At 43.4% G+C, this 16,588-nt stretch overlaps 1 protein-coding gene across 3 annotated transcripts in view; it reads right to left on the reverse strand.

The window, feature by feature from the left end:
* The window catches only part of NSUN3 (NOP2/Sun RNA methyltransferase 3), a 187,938-nt gene that overhangs the window by 39,204 nt on the left and 132,146 nt on the right, over nucleotides 1-16,588 (reverse strand). For all 3 annotated transcript variants that reach the window (XM_073616996.1, XM_073616995.1, XM_073616997.1), the window contains exons 4-5: nucleotides 3,286-3,440; nucleotides 1,102-1,223 (exon numbers count right to left, since the gene is read on the reverse strand). In XM_073616996.1, the coding sequence (XP_073473097.1) occupies nucleotides 1,102-1,223; nucleotides 3,286-3,440 (277 nt within the window). The remainder of the gene's footprint in view (nucleotides 1-1,101; nucleotides 1,224-3,285; nucleotides 3,441-16,588) is intronic.

Consider the following 16,588-nt stretch of genomic DNA (forward strand, 5'->3'; position numbering starts at 1 on the left):
GCTCCATAGGCTAACATGGAGCGCCCGTTCAGGTCCGCCGTCAAAACTGACAGGTCCGATCGTGTGAAAGGGGCCTTAGATACTGAAGCTTGCCATAGAGGAATCAAAACTTGGCCAGTTCGGCAGGGACGGGTTGAATATTGTCCCTGTTCAACTGAAGTCAATCGTTAGATCAAAGTCTGTCAAATGGGAGTGTTGGAAAACTTTTGCCACCAGTGGCTGCAGCCGCTGGTCATGTATTCTGACAGCAGAGATTCCCCGTCAGAATACAATGTCCTGCCAACAAAGATTCTTTCATCCACCTCGCTTGTGTAATTGAGGAATCTTTTTTTTTTTCATTCAGCCTGCCTTATAAAACTCCAATTTTGACTACAGCCAAAATTATTTTTTAATATGCTCAACGACGACATGATGTGAATAACAAATGTTTAAACACCACCCCCCCCCCCCCCCCCGAAAGTACATTAACTACCGTATTTATCGGTGTATAACACGCACTTTTCCCCCCTTAAAATAGGGGGAAAATCGTGTGTGCGTGTTATATGCCGATATAGGCTGCCTCGGAGGGGAAGGAGAGAATGAGCGCCGCCGAAATACAGAGCCGCAGTCACGCCCAGTCCCAGTTGGCATAATTCAAGTCTTTACATGGGTCCAGAACACTTAGGCACAGAGCACTTTCAGGTCCCTGCCAGAGGAGAGGTCCTGGTAATGCAGATATCCCGCACTCACTTTGTACTGATCACTGGTGCTCCAATCACCTCCACACAACCTGCACAGGTCTGGTGGGCCAGTTTGAGCACCAGTCATTGAAACTTTGAGCTTGATATTAAGGAGAATATGGGGATACTGACTGAAATTCAAAAATATATTTTATAATCTGGAAAAAGTTGATATATATGTTATATAAAAAATATTTTATAGCATGGAAAAAGAAAACTAAAAATGAAAAAACTATATCTATATTTGATATATTTTTCCTTTAACTGCCTCTCACAGAGAAAAAGATGAGGAATGGATACATTTCATTTAAACCTGGATGCCTCCTTCCATACAAGAGTTCAGTGCTTATCCCAGTAATAAACTTCACGAGTTGCTGTATACCTGAGTAGTTCTGTTTGTATTACAGGAAGAATCTTCCTCTCAGATATTCGAGATTTGGCTCTTTCAGTATCAGAAGAGAATAGCCAACTTCTGTCATTAGAACAAGGGGCATCGACCAACACCTGTAGCACGAGACATAACAGGTAAAAAAAAAAAAAGTGAAATGCCTATACAGTCCAAAAATTATATAGCGTTACAATAGTCATCCCATACTTGTGTCATTTTAATTAGGGGTGCACCGATACCACTTTTTTAAGACCGAGTACAAGTGCCTATACTTTTTTTCAAGTACTTGCCGATACAGATACTTTTTTTTAAATAGGGAATAATAAAGTAATAATAATAATAAACAATAATATAGTAATATATTATATTATATATATAGTAATATAGCATAAAAAAGCAATAATAAAGTGATCTGACAGGTTTGCTAATCTGATAGAACACCGCAACCGAGTGAGGGTGTCCAAAAATGTCTGTCCATGCCTTATGACTATAAGTTTGGCACTGAGCAGTGTACCAGGGGTGTACCAGGGGTGTACCAGGATGGCCGTCGCTACCTTCTGACTGCAGGCTTTTAAAATTAAACATCAAAACAATCACACGGGTTTCTAAATACTGTATATAAACATATATGCTCACTTCATTGCTATAATGAGTCTGAAATAAAGACTTGGCTGGGTGTAGCAAGATGTCCACTGCCGCCTTCTGACTGCAGGTGTTCTGTCAGATTAGCAAACCTGCTAGCAGTGGAACGCATGCACAGTATGTATTTTTGGTATGTCAGCTGACGGAACGTCACTTCCGTTATCTGATCCGACAGGTTTGCTCATCTGACAGAACACCGGGTTCCAAGGGCGGCCCCTTCCAAGGCCTGTAAAAGGATCAAAGCTGCTTGGATCACTTTTACCAGAAAGCCCATCGCCAAGCATAAAAATCAATACTAGGATGACGGCTGATCCTGGTATATAACCACTTGCTCCCAATGATGTACAGGTACATCCTAAGCGGTGACAGTGTTTAAAGTAGTATCACTTAAATGGGTCGTGCTTGCAGAGCGCAACACCTGTTGAAAGCGACAAGGAATATAATTCCTGCCATTACCAGGAAGAAAACTATTGTGCTCACTGCATGCGTAGAGCCCCAGATGCTGCCTCAACAGCTAAAGGGGGGGGGGGGGGGGGGTTGGGTGTTCAGGGGAGGTAAAAGAGGCTCAACAGGTTTTACCACCCCTCAACCACCAGTGCGAGCAAACCTCAAAAGTGATCATTTCCAATTTCAGCATTGTAAGGGAGAAAAAAAAAAAAACACAGCATTTTTGGAGCATCGCCTGACGCGACCAACACCTGTGCAACATGTCCAAAGTGCTCATTCACAATATAGATGCGTTGATATACATTACAGGCTACGTTAAAATTCAACACCTGTGTGAAACATTGTTTATAGTCCCCTTAGAAGCATATGTGTGGCAGCTAGGCATTAAGGACCACCTATCATATACAGTATCTCACAAAAGTGAGTACACCCCTCACATTTTTGTAAATATTTTATTATATCTTTTTATGTGACAACACTGAAGAAATACACTTCTTTTTTTCAGATCCTCAGAGAGTTCTTTGCCATGAGGTGCCATTTTGAACTTCCAGTGACCAGTATGAGAGAGTGAGAGCGATAACACCAAATTTAACACACCTGCTCCTCATTCACACCTGAGACCTTGTAATACTAATGAGTCACATGACACGGGGAGGGATTATGGCTAATTGGGCCCAATTTGGACATTTTCACTTAGGTGAATTCTCACTTTTGTTGCCAGCGGTTTAGACATTAATGGCTGTGTGTTGAGTTATTTTGAGTGGACAGCAAATTTACACTGTTATACAAGCTGTACACTCACTACTTTACATTGTAGCAAAGTGTCATTTCTTCAGTGTTGTCATATGAAAAGATATAATAAAATATTTACAAAAATGTGAGGGGTGTACTCACTTTTGTGAGATACTGTATGTGTAAGGCCACCAGGAACAGGTTAAGCACCAAACAAAAACTCACAGCAGAAGCCACGTGCTGAAGAGACAGTTCAAAGGTGACATTATAAATTTAGTCTTTTGGTGGCTCTTCCAGAGCAATATAACTTGTATTTATAGGTTCACTGTTCCTTTAATGACATAAAACAATACCCACCTTGTCATAAGAGCTGGCGTATAATTTCCCAATTAACCTTCCGTCTAATTGAGTAGTTGAGAGGACATTCATGTGGGACAGCGGCACAAAGGATTCCAGTGTCTTCCTCAGCCACATGGATCTGTGCACATCCGGCTCATTACAATGAAGAAGTCCTGAGAAAAGCCATTTCAGAGGTACATCAAACACTATAAACTGACATCGCTGGCAGCAATCTTGTTTTGCAGTACTGTTATTTCCTTCTTATACTGAAAAGATCCTCTGCTAGGATTAATTTGTCTAAAAGGGGCGCTCCACAAAGCATTATTTTCAGATAAAATGGACACTGCACAGCACAAGGCTATCAAAAAAAAGGAGAAAAAAAAAATCTAGGTTGGGTATTTTTTCTTTTTCTTCATTCAAAGTGGACCTTCAACTTGTACACCCACTTTGCACAATCCTTTACCCCCTCCCCTCCTCCTTTCACACGATCGTGGATTTTTTTTTTTTTTTTTAAGTCTTGCACTTCCAGTGTTCTTGCATAGGTGAAAATGGCATATATTGTGATATATGCTTCAGCATTGATGGAAAACAACTATGGGACACTGACAACAGTGTTGTCACCCAATAACAAGAACGGCCTGAAGAGAAGGAGTATTCATTTGGATGGCTGAGCATCAGAACGGTCTCGCCATCTTGACATAATCCACAGCCAACTATGAAATGAATTGCTTTGGTAGTATTTAAGACATTATTTCTGCCCATGCTTTGGGATATCCATGAGCTTTAATTGTGTTTTCTCATTTATAGACAGGAATATTGGAGTCCCTGTTGCCTGGCCTTTCTTGGTTGGCATCTATGCTTGCCTTCTGGGATTTGTGTGTGGCTTGAAGATTGGCACTACCACCTATAAATCGCTCTATACCTCCATTATCTCCCTGAAGAAGCAGCCTATATAGCTGAGAAACAAGTAGAGTCTTCTCCATATCATCACCTACTTTGCATAATACTATGAAAAAAGACACCCTTGAAATCTGCAGTCAATCAATGCTTAAGCTGTCTATATAAGTAGTTGATGGGGATATATGGATGAAGAGTTTGCTTTAAAGTGGTTGGAAACTCTTACATATGAGATAGAAGAGTAATGGTGAATCCGCGCAGTGGAGATAAATGCAACTATAGCTCAGAATTGCTGGCTCCACAGATGCAATTGCCACCTAGGTGGAAGAAGCTGTGCTGGAAGAAAGTCAGATGTGGGTGTGGCGATATTCTGGTATCAGGCAAGGTACCATACCTCTGTGCTTATCACCTGCTAATAGACCAGTGTGAGGTTTTTGGGATGACTTGAATTCCCAAAACACTTTATCCCGAAAAAACAAAACCATAAATAATATTAATAAAAAATATATGAAAATATTGCGTGAATGATTTCCTTTAGATAGTGGCTGACTAATCCTGCTCACCATCTACAAAGTGGTACTACTTAGCAAAGTGTACAATTGTTACATACATTCATCAAAATGTCCATGAGGGAGGGGGAGGGAGGGAAGGAGAGGGGGGAAAGAGAGGGGGGAAAGAGAGGGGGGGTGGAGGAAAAATGGAGGGGAAGGGAGAAGAAGTAATATGAGGTCCAGGCAGTGATAAAGTGACTTGTGCTCAAAAACAGGTGGTGATCCAAAAAACAAAAAAAACAAATATTGTTTTAAATAGTCCAAATTCGAAAGGCCCAGGTTTTGCTGTGCCTGCAAACGTTTTCCTCTTGGAAAAACAATATTGTAAAAAACAATCTTCTTATTCCAGTGTGCTTTCGTGACTGTCCTTTAAAGCGTGCTCCTACAAACACTCACCGGATACTGTCACCCCTGCAGGGGTATTGCGCGGTCACAGTTTGTGCCACTGTGCAGCAGTCTCTGGCTTGCCGGATCGTGTTTATGTTAACAAGAAAGGGTGCCCATAGCGTAAAAACGTTTAAAACTTTTATTCAAAGATAAATAGAATGGTACTCACATTATGAAAATGTCAATATAGCATGAAAGATCTGAATTTGAACCGTCAAAAATCCTAGGTACGATCTGTTTAGGAGATGACGCAAGACGTTGGTCAGGCCACGTCCTACGCGTTTCGTCGTTGGACATCTATGGGCGCGAAACTGACGCTCCCGTAGACGTCCAACGAAAACAGAATTTTCATTGGACGTCTACGGGACAAATTTGGACTAATATTTTTTGTTTTTTTGATCACCACCTATTTTTGAGCACAAGTCACTTTATCACTGCCTGGACCTCATATTCCTTCTTCTCCCTACCCCTCCATTTTTCCTCCACCCCCCCTCCTTCCCCCCCTCTCCTTCCCTCCCTCCCCCATGGACATTTTGATGAATGTATGTAACAATTGTACACTTTGCTAAGTAGTACCACTTGGTAGATGGTGAGCAGGATTAGTCAGCCACTATCTAAAGGAAATCATTCACGCAATATTTTCATATATTTTTTAAATAATATTATTTATGGTTTTGTTTTTTCGGGATAAAGTGTTTCGGGAATTCAAGTCATCCCAAAAACCTCACACTGGTCTATTAGCAGGTGATAAGCACAGAGGTATGGTACCTTGCCTGATACCAGAATAGCGCCACACCTACATCTGACTTTCTTCCAAACTCTTACATATACCCAGTGAAGTGACTGACCTCAGGTGATCCAGAGATTAAACAAATCCTCCTACATAAGTTGTACCTGTTTATCTGTAGCTCTATCTCCTCTACAGCCCTCTAAAACACAGGGATCAAAAGCCATTTCTAAAATTCAGCAGGCAGGGGGTGGGGATCTGACATCCCACACTACACAGCATAAGACAGGGAGTTGAGTGTAATTTGAGACCTGAGTGGGGGGGAGAATGAACACACCCCCTCTACACAGTCTCATAGGGAAACTTGGATTGAGGCAAGTACACAGTATAAAGGAATATGCTCTGTTCATTTTTCATTTCAGAGGTTTGAAATCACTTTAAGTAAACAGATACTTTATACCACTTTGATTTTATGATAATCTTTAACCTTATAAATACATTTATAATTTTAATGATTGTATTGTATGGTGGGTACCTTGAAAGTTCATCTTTTCCACATTTTTTTTTATAGTATACAATGAAGCAGGAGCAATGGGATCATCGCAAGGTGGGCATGAACTCCCACTCCAGAGTGATGGGAGAATCCGGAATGGCTGAAAGATTTTACAGCTGAATTCCCCTGGAGATATAACCAGTCATGGAGTAACTCAACTCAGCAAACTCCACCTGTAACTGAACTGTCACTTAGCGTGGACCTATCCTTTAAATCTCCCCTTTTGTTGCAATGAAAAAAGTGATGACTGTGTGGTTTAAGGAATTATACACTAAGGAGCCAAAAAATAAAAAAACAATTAAGCCCAGGTAAAATGTCTGTTAAGTTTCTCCATTACACGGAGGAGAACAGAGTGTGCTGATGCAGATGGTGGAAGTGGTCATGTCTCCTTCAGCTCATTTCCCCCATAACATCCTACTAAGCAGTTCTGGCCTGACATTATGTAACATCAATCACGGCTGGAAAGATGCACTTCGGATGCAGTTATCAGAAGTCTGGGTGAGCAGAGAGCAATGATTCTGACAAGTGACTTGATTCTGGCAGCCAGATAAGCACTATTGTCTCCCATGCGCCTGAATGACTCCACTATCGCTCTCTCAAAAATGTCATTTCTAAGATCTTGATACGTCTATATAACCTACAGAGAGACAGCGGATAAAGTGTGGTCGTTATCACAGACATACAAAGAAAATAAGAATGACTGAGGAAATATACATTTATATACATTGCACAAATCTGACTACAAGCTACATTTGATTAGCTGCAATTCAGATTTAAAAAAAAAGATCCTAATTAAATGGCACTGCTGCCCAAACAATTACATATTACAAATATTCCAATGTATATATAATACAAATGTGGCTTTACCATATGTGCCTGGTTGTCCCAGAATAAAGCCTTGTGCACACCATGAGAATATCGGACGAATGATTTTCCATTTTTTTTTTTTATTTGCATGCTAGTCTCATATTGAAAACGAAGAGGTTACTAAAGTTATGAAAATTCTCGTACGACAGAATACAACTTCTGAAGTGATGTAATGTATTGTACTTTCGGAGGAGTACTGTACTGATTAACTACTTAAGGACCGCCCAACGTAGATACACTGTGGCTCTATTACGCAAAACAACCTAATTTAGTGTAATAGATACTGTGGGCGCGCACGCCCGCGGCACAGAGCAGGAGCCGATGCGCGGGTCCGACGGCCACGATTGCTCCACAGAGAGGCAGAACGGGGATCTGCCCATGTAAACAAGGCAGATTCCCATTCTGACAAGAGAGTACAGAGAGATTGCTAGGAACAGACAATCAGGAACAGCGATCTCTGTGTACTCCCTGTTAGTCCATCCCCCACACAGTTAGAAAGCACCTCCCTAGGACACACTTATCCCTTTGATCGCCCTGGTGTTAACCCTTTCCTTGTCATTTATACAGTGATCAGTGCATTTTTTTTAGCACCAATCGCTGTATTGGTGTCACTGGTCCCCAAAAAGTGTCACCTCTTACACCAACAATGGGGCACTATTCCTCCCACTTACACCAACAATGGGGCACTATTCCTCTCACCTATACCAATGATGGGCACTATTCCTCTCACCTTTACCAATGATGGGCACTATTCCTCCCACTTACACCGACAATGGGCACTAGTCCTCCTACTGACACCAATGATGGGGCACTACTCCTCTCATTAAAGATGTTGCATCGTTTACTCCCACTGACACCAGGACATTTACTGCTCCCACTGGCCCCCTTTACTCTGAAAAATAGTAAACTGGCCTCTTGTTTAGAATGTTTGGAGGGGCCAAGGAGGGGTGACTGTGGGGGGCGTGACCGGATGTGGAAGTGGATGGTGTGCGGGGTGTGAGTGAGCAGCGAGGTGAGAGTCTCCTCACTGAGTACCTGCAATTCCTGGAGCGTTTGTCCAGCTGCCATCACTGGGCAGCCTGGGACCCGGAGTGACTAGTGGCGAGTGTGGAGCGGTGAGGTGCCTCTAGACGGAGAGACCGGCACTTGAAACAGCTAACTGCACGGAATTGAACCGGCCGGAGCTGCTGTAGCTGCTGCGCCTGCGTGATCCTGAACAAGTGGAGCGGTAACAGGAGGACGCTGCAGAGTGGTGAAGGAGGAAGCCGGCGACCGCGGAGTTGGAGGGCCCCTGGAATACCGGTGTTAAGGGGGACGGCAACACTCCTGGAGGTTAGTCGGGGGGGCTAGATGCTGTACCCTGGAAACCTGAAGACCGGAGCAGGCAGGTGAGCGGGACTTTGAAATTGGGTCTAGATCTGTCAAACTACCGTGCCTGGCAAAGGGAAAATGCTCATGTGACCCTATACTACAACAGGGGGATTGAGGACTGTACATTTGATTAGTGTACTGGGCATTGCTAAATGCACTAAGTATTTAAGCTGAATAAATATGAATTCCGATTGATTGAAGGTGGAAGGGCCGCTGATGGTGCTTCTTTATTAAAAAAGGACAGTGTTTGTCTGTGCAATCAGGCTCCCACAGTTTATTGTTTTTTCTCTCCGTTTTTCCCCCCCTGGTGTTCTCTGGTACCTGGCTATATAAAGTCAACAATAGCAATGTCAAGGAGGAGGGGGGAGGAGCCGGTTAACATGGAGAATTTGGGGCCCCAATCATTGAGGTCAGCAAAGGAGAAGGGAAACCAGGCGGCAGCAGCAGCAGCAAAACTGGAGAGATTTGCACATACCCCTGAACAGACACCCACAAAAGATGGGCAAATACCGCAAGTCAAAGCCTCCGGGGATAGGAAAAGTCAGGGACAGGTGTCATCAGCTCCAGTCGGAATAGGACACAAGAACCCGAATCTTAATAAAGGTACAGGGGTGGTAGAAAAGGCCCATATGCCATTACTAGCCACCGTTTCTGTTACAGAGGCAGAACCTACCTTAAGGGAGGTATTACAAGCGATTAATTCATGTAAAATATCAATGGAGGGGTTAAGCTGTCAAATGAAAGAGGTTAAAGATGAACTGTTACTAATAAAGCAGGAACTGCAAAAGGCAATAGACAGGATAACCGGCCTAGAAGGAAGAGTGAGTCAAATAGAGGATGATGTATTTCCCCTACAGAAAGATGTTAAAACCATGAAGGAGCAAATGGGCAGAATTAATGAGAAAATGGATGAAATGGAAAACCGCCTGAGAAGGGATAACATAAGGATAATGGGCCTCCCAGAGAGATGTGAGGGGCATAGCCCTATTGCTTTTCTGGAAGGATGGCTCATAGAAATATTCGGAAGAGACGTATTCTCCCTGCAGTTTGCGATTGAGAGAGCCCATCGGGTCCCTTTTAGGGCTCCGCTTCCTGGAGGCCGCCCTAGGTCCTTACTAATGAAATTCCTGAACCACTACGACAAAATAATTTTGCTACGTAAAGCGAGAGAGAAGGGGCCTGTCTTCTACAATGGAGCAAGAATTTCTTTTTTTTCTGACTTTTCACCGGAGCTGCAGAGACGCAGGGAGGGTTTTTTGGATATTAAACGTACTTTACGAAGATTTGAAGTTAAGTATGCCCTACTGTACCCAGCCAGGCTACGAGTGGAAGTATCTGGGGAGGTCCTCTTCTTTGATTCTCCGATAGGAGCAACGTGCTGGTATGAAGAAAACAAACACAGACTGAAACCTAAGGAACGCAGCCCAGAGAGTTAGGACATCCGATAACTTGATATGGTCTATGGGAAGGAATGTGGACTTGGTATAGAATGGAAGAGGGATGTTTGTATGTTAAAGCAGGAATGTGGGTAGAGGGGGATACTACACTTAAAATATGGCATATATGGTATCACTGGTAGTGGGAGGGGGGCGAATGTTAGGTAGGGGTATAGCACTAGGAACATATGAGGTGGTCACGTATAAAGCCCCAAGGGCTAACCTGGTAAGGTGGGGGAGGGGGGATGGTAAAGTTAAGACAGAGAGAATTTAAAATGCACTTAGAACTTGGGGTGGCACACAGGGAGGTAGAAGGGGGGAGGAGGGAAGTTGGGGTAAGCACATGTGAGGCAAATATGCTAAGAACACTAGATACAAGAAAAATGGAAGATAAAGGGGGACACTTGGAATGTTCACTAGAAGATAGTATTAAAACTACAAGATATGCCCTAAGGGTTCGAATGCACATTATGGTATTAATAGAAGGGTTGTGTTTCAGCTGTCTCACGAGGTTTGGAGTTATTTTGGGTAGGGTGGGATTACTACTAGGTGTAAGGCAATATACCAGGCCTAAAGTTAGAGTGCCCATTCTGTTCGGATTTGATACAACTGGGTTTCTGGGCGCCAATTTCCTTCTGTTGTATGTATGATGCAGTCTAAGGTTATTAATATAGGCTCTTGGAACATTCGGGGGATGGGGAATCCAAATAAGAGGTCTGCCATTTTTTCGCTGTTGGAGATAAGGAGAGTGGGGTTGGTTTGCCTACAGGAGACCCACTTGACAAAGGAAACAATGAAATATCTTCCAAGCAGGAGGTTTCAGGCCCAGTACCATTCGGTTTACTCCTCCTATTCTAGGGGGGTGAGCATAATGGTGACAAGAGGTGTGGTGTTCTCCTGTAGGCAGGCCAGGGTAGATAGTATGGGTCGCTATATTTTTCTACACTGTTCAATTGAAAACAGAATGTATGTTATAGCCAACATTTATATCCCTCCGCCTTTTAAACTGGAGGTACTGTATAACCTAATGGAATTTATGCTGGATAAAATAGATACCCCAGTAATAGTTGTAGGGGATTTTAATGAGGTGATGAATAGGGACTTGGATAGATTCCCACCGAGAGCCCAAATAAATAACATAGCAGAGGGTAGGTTGGGCCAGTTCCTAGAAGAGGCAGGTCTGATGGATGTATGGAGGGTCCGGAACCCTGGAGTAAGGCAATATTCCTGTTTTTCGGCCCCCCACTCCACCCTATCCAGAATAGATATGACCCTGGGCAATGCGGAAGCGATTCCAATGATAAAGGAGGTAATATACTTTCCGAGAGGGGTCTCGGATCACTCTCTGATGGTGACCTCAGTTGGTATAGGGGGTAGGGAGGTTAGAGGATTCTGGAAACTAAGTCCATACTGGTTGGAGTTAATGGGGGATCCAGAAAGAATAATAAAGAAGTTAAAAGATTTTATAAAAACCAATGAAGGTTCAACTACAGCAGGTATACAATGGGACGCATTGAAGGCATTCCTTAGGGGTATTCTGATCCAGGGGGTGGCAGGGGTTAAAAAAAAGGCAAGGGAGTAGGAGGAAGGGATTAGGAGGGAGTTGGAGACGGCTGAAAAGCAATTTCTAGAGGACCCAACACCAGAGAGACAAAAGATATGGGAGGATAAACAGGAGGCCTACAGAACAGCAGTCTTGAAGAAGGGTGAGAATAAGCAGCTCTTTCAGAAGCAACGGTCCTATGGGGAAGGAGAAAGTGTGGGACGTATGCTGGCTCACTTGGTGAAAACCAATTCCTCCTCCTCGACGATCCCTGCAATTAGGACCCCAAATGGTGAGATATCCTCTCAGAACTTAGTAATAAGGGACGCATTTGGGAAGTATTATGAAAATCTGTACAGGTCACAGGGGAGTGCTGGAGGGGAGGACATGGATAATTTTTTTAAGGATATACGGGTCCCCACGGTGGCTGAAGAGGACAGAGAGGGCTTAGATGCGCCTATTACATTAGCTGAATTACAACAAGCGGTAAATGGAATGGCAAACCAAAAATCCCCGGGGCCGGATGGCCTTCCGGTAGAAACCTATAAGCAATACGGGAAGACTTTGCTTCCAGAATTACTTAAAACATTGAATTGGGCTTTACAGGCAGGGAGTTTGCCTGTTTCTATGACTGAAACAAATATTATTCTACTCCATAAAGAGGGGGGTGATCCGTTGGAACCGTCGGCATATAGGCCAATATCCCTGTTGTGTACGGACGCCAAGATCCTGGCGAAGGTTTTGGCGGCCAGGTTTAACAAAATTACTCATAAACTCATACACCCGGACCAAACGGGATTTATCTCCCACAGGACCACGAGTATGAACATCAGGAGGGTATATTTGAACCTCCAGACCCCGACAGAGAATATGGGATCAAGAGCGGTGGTGTCCTTAGACATAACCAAGGCCTTTGACAGCCTGGAGTGGACCTATCTCTGGCGGGCTCTGGAGGAGTTTGGCCTAGGCCCGGTCTTTATAAAATGGATAAAAATATTGTATAAGGGCCCAAGTGCGAGGGTTAAGGTCAATAAAGATTTTTCAGAGAAAATATGGCTAGAAAGGGGGACAAGACAGGGGTGCCCTCTGTCCCACCTGCTTTTTGCCCTTGCCATGGAGCCATTAGCAATTCATATCAGGTCTAGTTCAAAGATAGAGGGGTTTGTAAGAAGAACAGGAGAGGAGAGGATTGCCCTATATGCCGACGATGTCCTGCTGTTTCTTGGAGATATGGGAAACCCCCTTAGGCAGGTAATGGATACCATGGAGAGGTTTGGTAAGGTGTCAGGTTTAGTGGTGAATTGGAGGAAATCGGCATTAATGCCAATAGACACCCCTAATAGCTCTGTGTTGTTGGGAATATCCCACCTAAAAGTTGTCTCAGCAATTCGCTATCTGGGTATAATTATGACAAAAGATTCTAACCAGTATATTGAAGATAACATAGCTCCATTGTTGGGTAAATTTAAGCGTAAAATAGATATCTGGAGCCGGTTGCCCCTGTCTGTAGCAGGGAGAGGCAACCTAATCAAGATGGTGTGGCTGCCTCAACTATTATACTTGTTACATAATTCACCGGTGTGGGTGAATAAAAGGTGGTTTAAAAAAATCGACACACTATTTAGGGAGCTCCTATGGAGGAGGGGGAAGGCTAGGATCAGCCTTCAGAGCTTACAACTACCAGTTAAAGAAGGAGGAATGGCCCTCCCGCATCCAGGGTGTTACTTCCTGGCAGCACAGTTGCAGCATATAGGGGTTGGAAATGCTGACAGGGGTCTGTTAACCTTGGATGCGCCACACAAAATGGTGGTGGAGGCACTGGAGGCAGATTCTCTGCCTGGCAAGGGACCAACATCCAAGTTGATAATAAAAGTCTGGAAGGTAACTAAGAGTATAATGGGATATGCTGGGTTTACAGAATACACCCCCCTTTGGCATTATAGGAATCTACAGGAGATCATGGCCATGGGAGAATTTAAGGAATGGGCAAGATGGGGCATAAATAGACTATTCCAGCTATACAAAGGGAACGTATTAAAAACTTTTGAGGACCTCCAGAAGGAAAATGGTATTCCCAGACAAACATTCTTTAGGTATCTACAAATGAGAAATGCCTTGGGTGTACAATTTAGGGCAAGCCCCCTGGTATGGACAGACGGGGCACTGCTTCAGAAAGTGGTCAAATCTGGGAAGATAAAGGGTTTCATCTCAGGGATATATGCCCAACTGTGTAATAAGAGCATTGCAGGATCAGTGCACCTTGGCTGCAGGGAGGGCTGGGAGATGGACGTGGGGAAACTAACAGATGTACAATGGAGGGAAATACTGGAGATAGGGCAGGAGGTCTCAGTTTCTCCTGCACAGAGGTTCTCCCATTTAATGTTAGTACATAGAGCATATTACACCCCAAAAATATTATTCCGCTTTGGCGTAAGATCAGATGCCAGTTGCCCTAGGTGTGGGGAGGAGGGTGACTTGATACACATGGTATGGAGGTGCCCCAGGCTAGTTCGTTACTGGCTTGGGGTAGTAGAGTCCATTAGTAGCAGGTGGGGGATACCTTTGGAGGTAGATATTAGACTCTGTATCCTTGGCTATAAACCTTGGGGTCCAGAGGAAGTAGCGGTTAAAATAGCGGTTTTGAGATGCCTGTACCAAGCCCGAAAACTTATTATGCAAAGATGGCAAACAATCCTCCCCCCGACAGTTGAGGAATGGGTTAAGATAGTGAACGATATAGTATGGAAGGAGAGAGCCCTTTATGTTAGAAGAGGGAACCTTAAAAAATTCGAAAAGATGTGGAACCCATGGCTAATAAGTATAGGATGTCAAGACTAAGAGAATGGAGGCAGGACTTGGTCTAGGGTGGGAGGGGAATAGGGATAAGTAGGCGGGATAAGGGGAAAATGGCTACTTAATGCCTAAATATTTAGTACAAAAACCCAACCGGTGGATAAAATTAATAGATGTAACGGGATTAGGGTGGGCACGGATGGGGAGGTATATGGGTTCTTGTTTAAGTGTTTTATGCTTGCCTGGAATTGAGATTGTTTTAATATGCCTGTTGAAGGTTTGTAAATTAAAAAATGCCAATAAAGATTATTTATAAGGATAGAATGTTTGGAGACCCCCTGCTTTAAACTATAATGTTAGTCTGACATGATACGTATGATCTTAGGTGCTGAAATTTGAGGTCCAACTCATTTATTAATTATTTTACATTTTTGAAATAAGATGTACTTGAGTCAAGAATATGAAGTAAATGTTTGAATATCCACACTTAAAGTGGTTGTAAACCCCATCCATGAAATTTGAACCAAGCACATATATCTGTAGTGTTTACTTGTCTCTCTCCAAAGCTCTAAGTGTCATTTCTCTCTGGTGCTTTGTTCCTCTGTTAGCAGCATGAGTCACTTCAGAGAAGTTTTCCCGACACATGAGATAACATAAGCTAAAAATATGTGTCGGGGAGGGTGATAAGCAAAGAGCTTGTCTATTCAGAATACAGCTCTGCATGTTCCTTCGTTCATCTGCCTATGTGGAGGGGAGGAGGGTGTCCCTATCCTCCAATCAGCTCTCACACAGTGTAACTGCAGCCTCTTCTCTGTTGCTGACGGATGAAGGAAGATTTTTAACATGATGTGCACTTTGGAAGGGGTGCAGAGAGGGGAAGACTGCAATTAAACAAGTAAAACCTATGTAGGAGGAATAGTTTCATCTTTGTGTATCATCTGAGGTTATTCACTTCACTGGGTATATGTGAGGGTTTACAACCACTTTAAGGTTTTTATCCAATGGGTATATTATACACTAGATGGGGATAGATGGGGATTTGTATTTTACTGCAATCACACCGCTTCCTTAAATGCAAACAGCTGCTAGTCAAGAAGAAGTGCCATGTTTTTAAAGCAGAACTCCGGGATCGGCAAAAAAAATCCCCCGTGCCAAGGAGGAGTTGTTACAACAGGGATTACATCATATCCTCTCCTCTCTCTCTACACTATAATCAAACTACACTTCCTATCATGCTTTGGGAATTACAGTGAATGTGGGAGGGTACACTAGGCCCGTACATGATAAATGTGAACAAGCCAACTTCAACATAACCCCTTCATTCTGCAGCCAGCCACACTACTCTGTAACACACAGCAGGATACAGTGGGGCAAAAATGTATTTAGTCAGCCACCAACTGTGCAAGTTCTCCCACTTAAAAAGATGAGAGAGGCCTGTAATTGTCATCATAGGTATACCTCAACTACTGTATAAGAGACAAAATGTGGAAACAAATCCAGACAATCACATTGTCTGATTTTTGAAAGAATTTATTTGTAAATTATGGTGGAAAATAAGTATTTGGTCACCTACAAACAAGCAAGATTTCTGGCTCTCACAGACCTGTATCTTCTTCTTTAACCTGTATTAATGGCACCTGTTTGAACTTGTTATCAGTATAAAAGAAACCTGTCCACGACCTCAAACAGTCACACTCCAAACTCCACTATGGTGAAGACCAAAGAGCTGTCGAAGGACACCAGAAACAAAATTGTAGACCTGCACCAGGCTGGGAAGACTGAATCTGCAATAGGCAAGCAGCTTGGTGTGAAGAAATTAACTTTGGGAGCAATAATTAGAAAACGGAAGACATACAAGACCACTGATAATCTCCCTCGATCTGGGCCTCCACGCAAGATCTCACCCCATGGGGTCAAAATGATCACATTGAATGACCTGCAGAGAGCTGGGACCAACGTAACAAAGGCTACCATCAGTAACACACAACGCCGCCAGGGACTCAGATCCTGCAGTGCCAGACATGTCCCCCTGCTTAAGCCAGTACATGTCCGGGCCCGTCTGAGGTTTGCTAGAGAGCATTTGGATGATCCAAAAGAGGATTGTGAGAATGTCATATGGTCAGATGAAACCAAAGTAGAACTGTTTGGTAGAAACACAACTCATCGTGTTGGGAGGAGAGAGAATGCTGAGTTGCA

The sequence above is a fragment of the Aquarana catesbeiana genome, linkage group LG02 (genome assembly GCF_042186555.1).
Source record: "Aquarana catesbeiana isolate 2022-GZ linkage group LG02, ASM4218655v1, whole genome shotgun sequence".
Taxonomy (NCBI): Eukaryota; Metazoa; Chordata; class Amphibia; order Anura; family Ranidae; genus Aquarana; species Aquarana catesbeiana.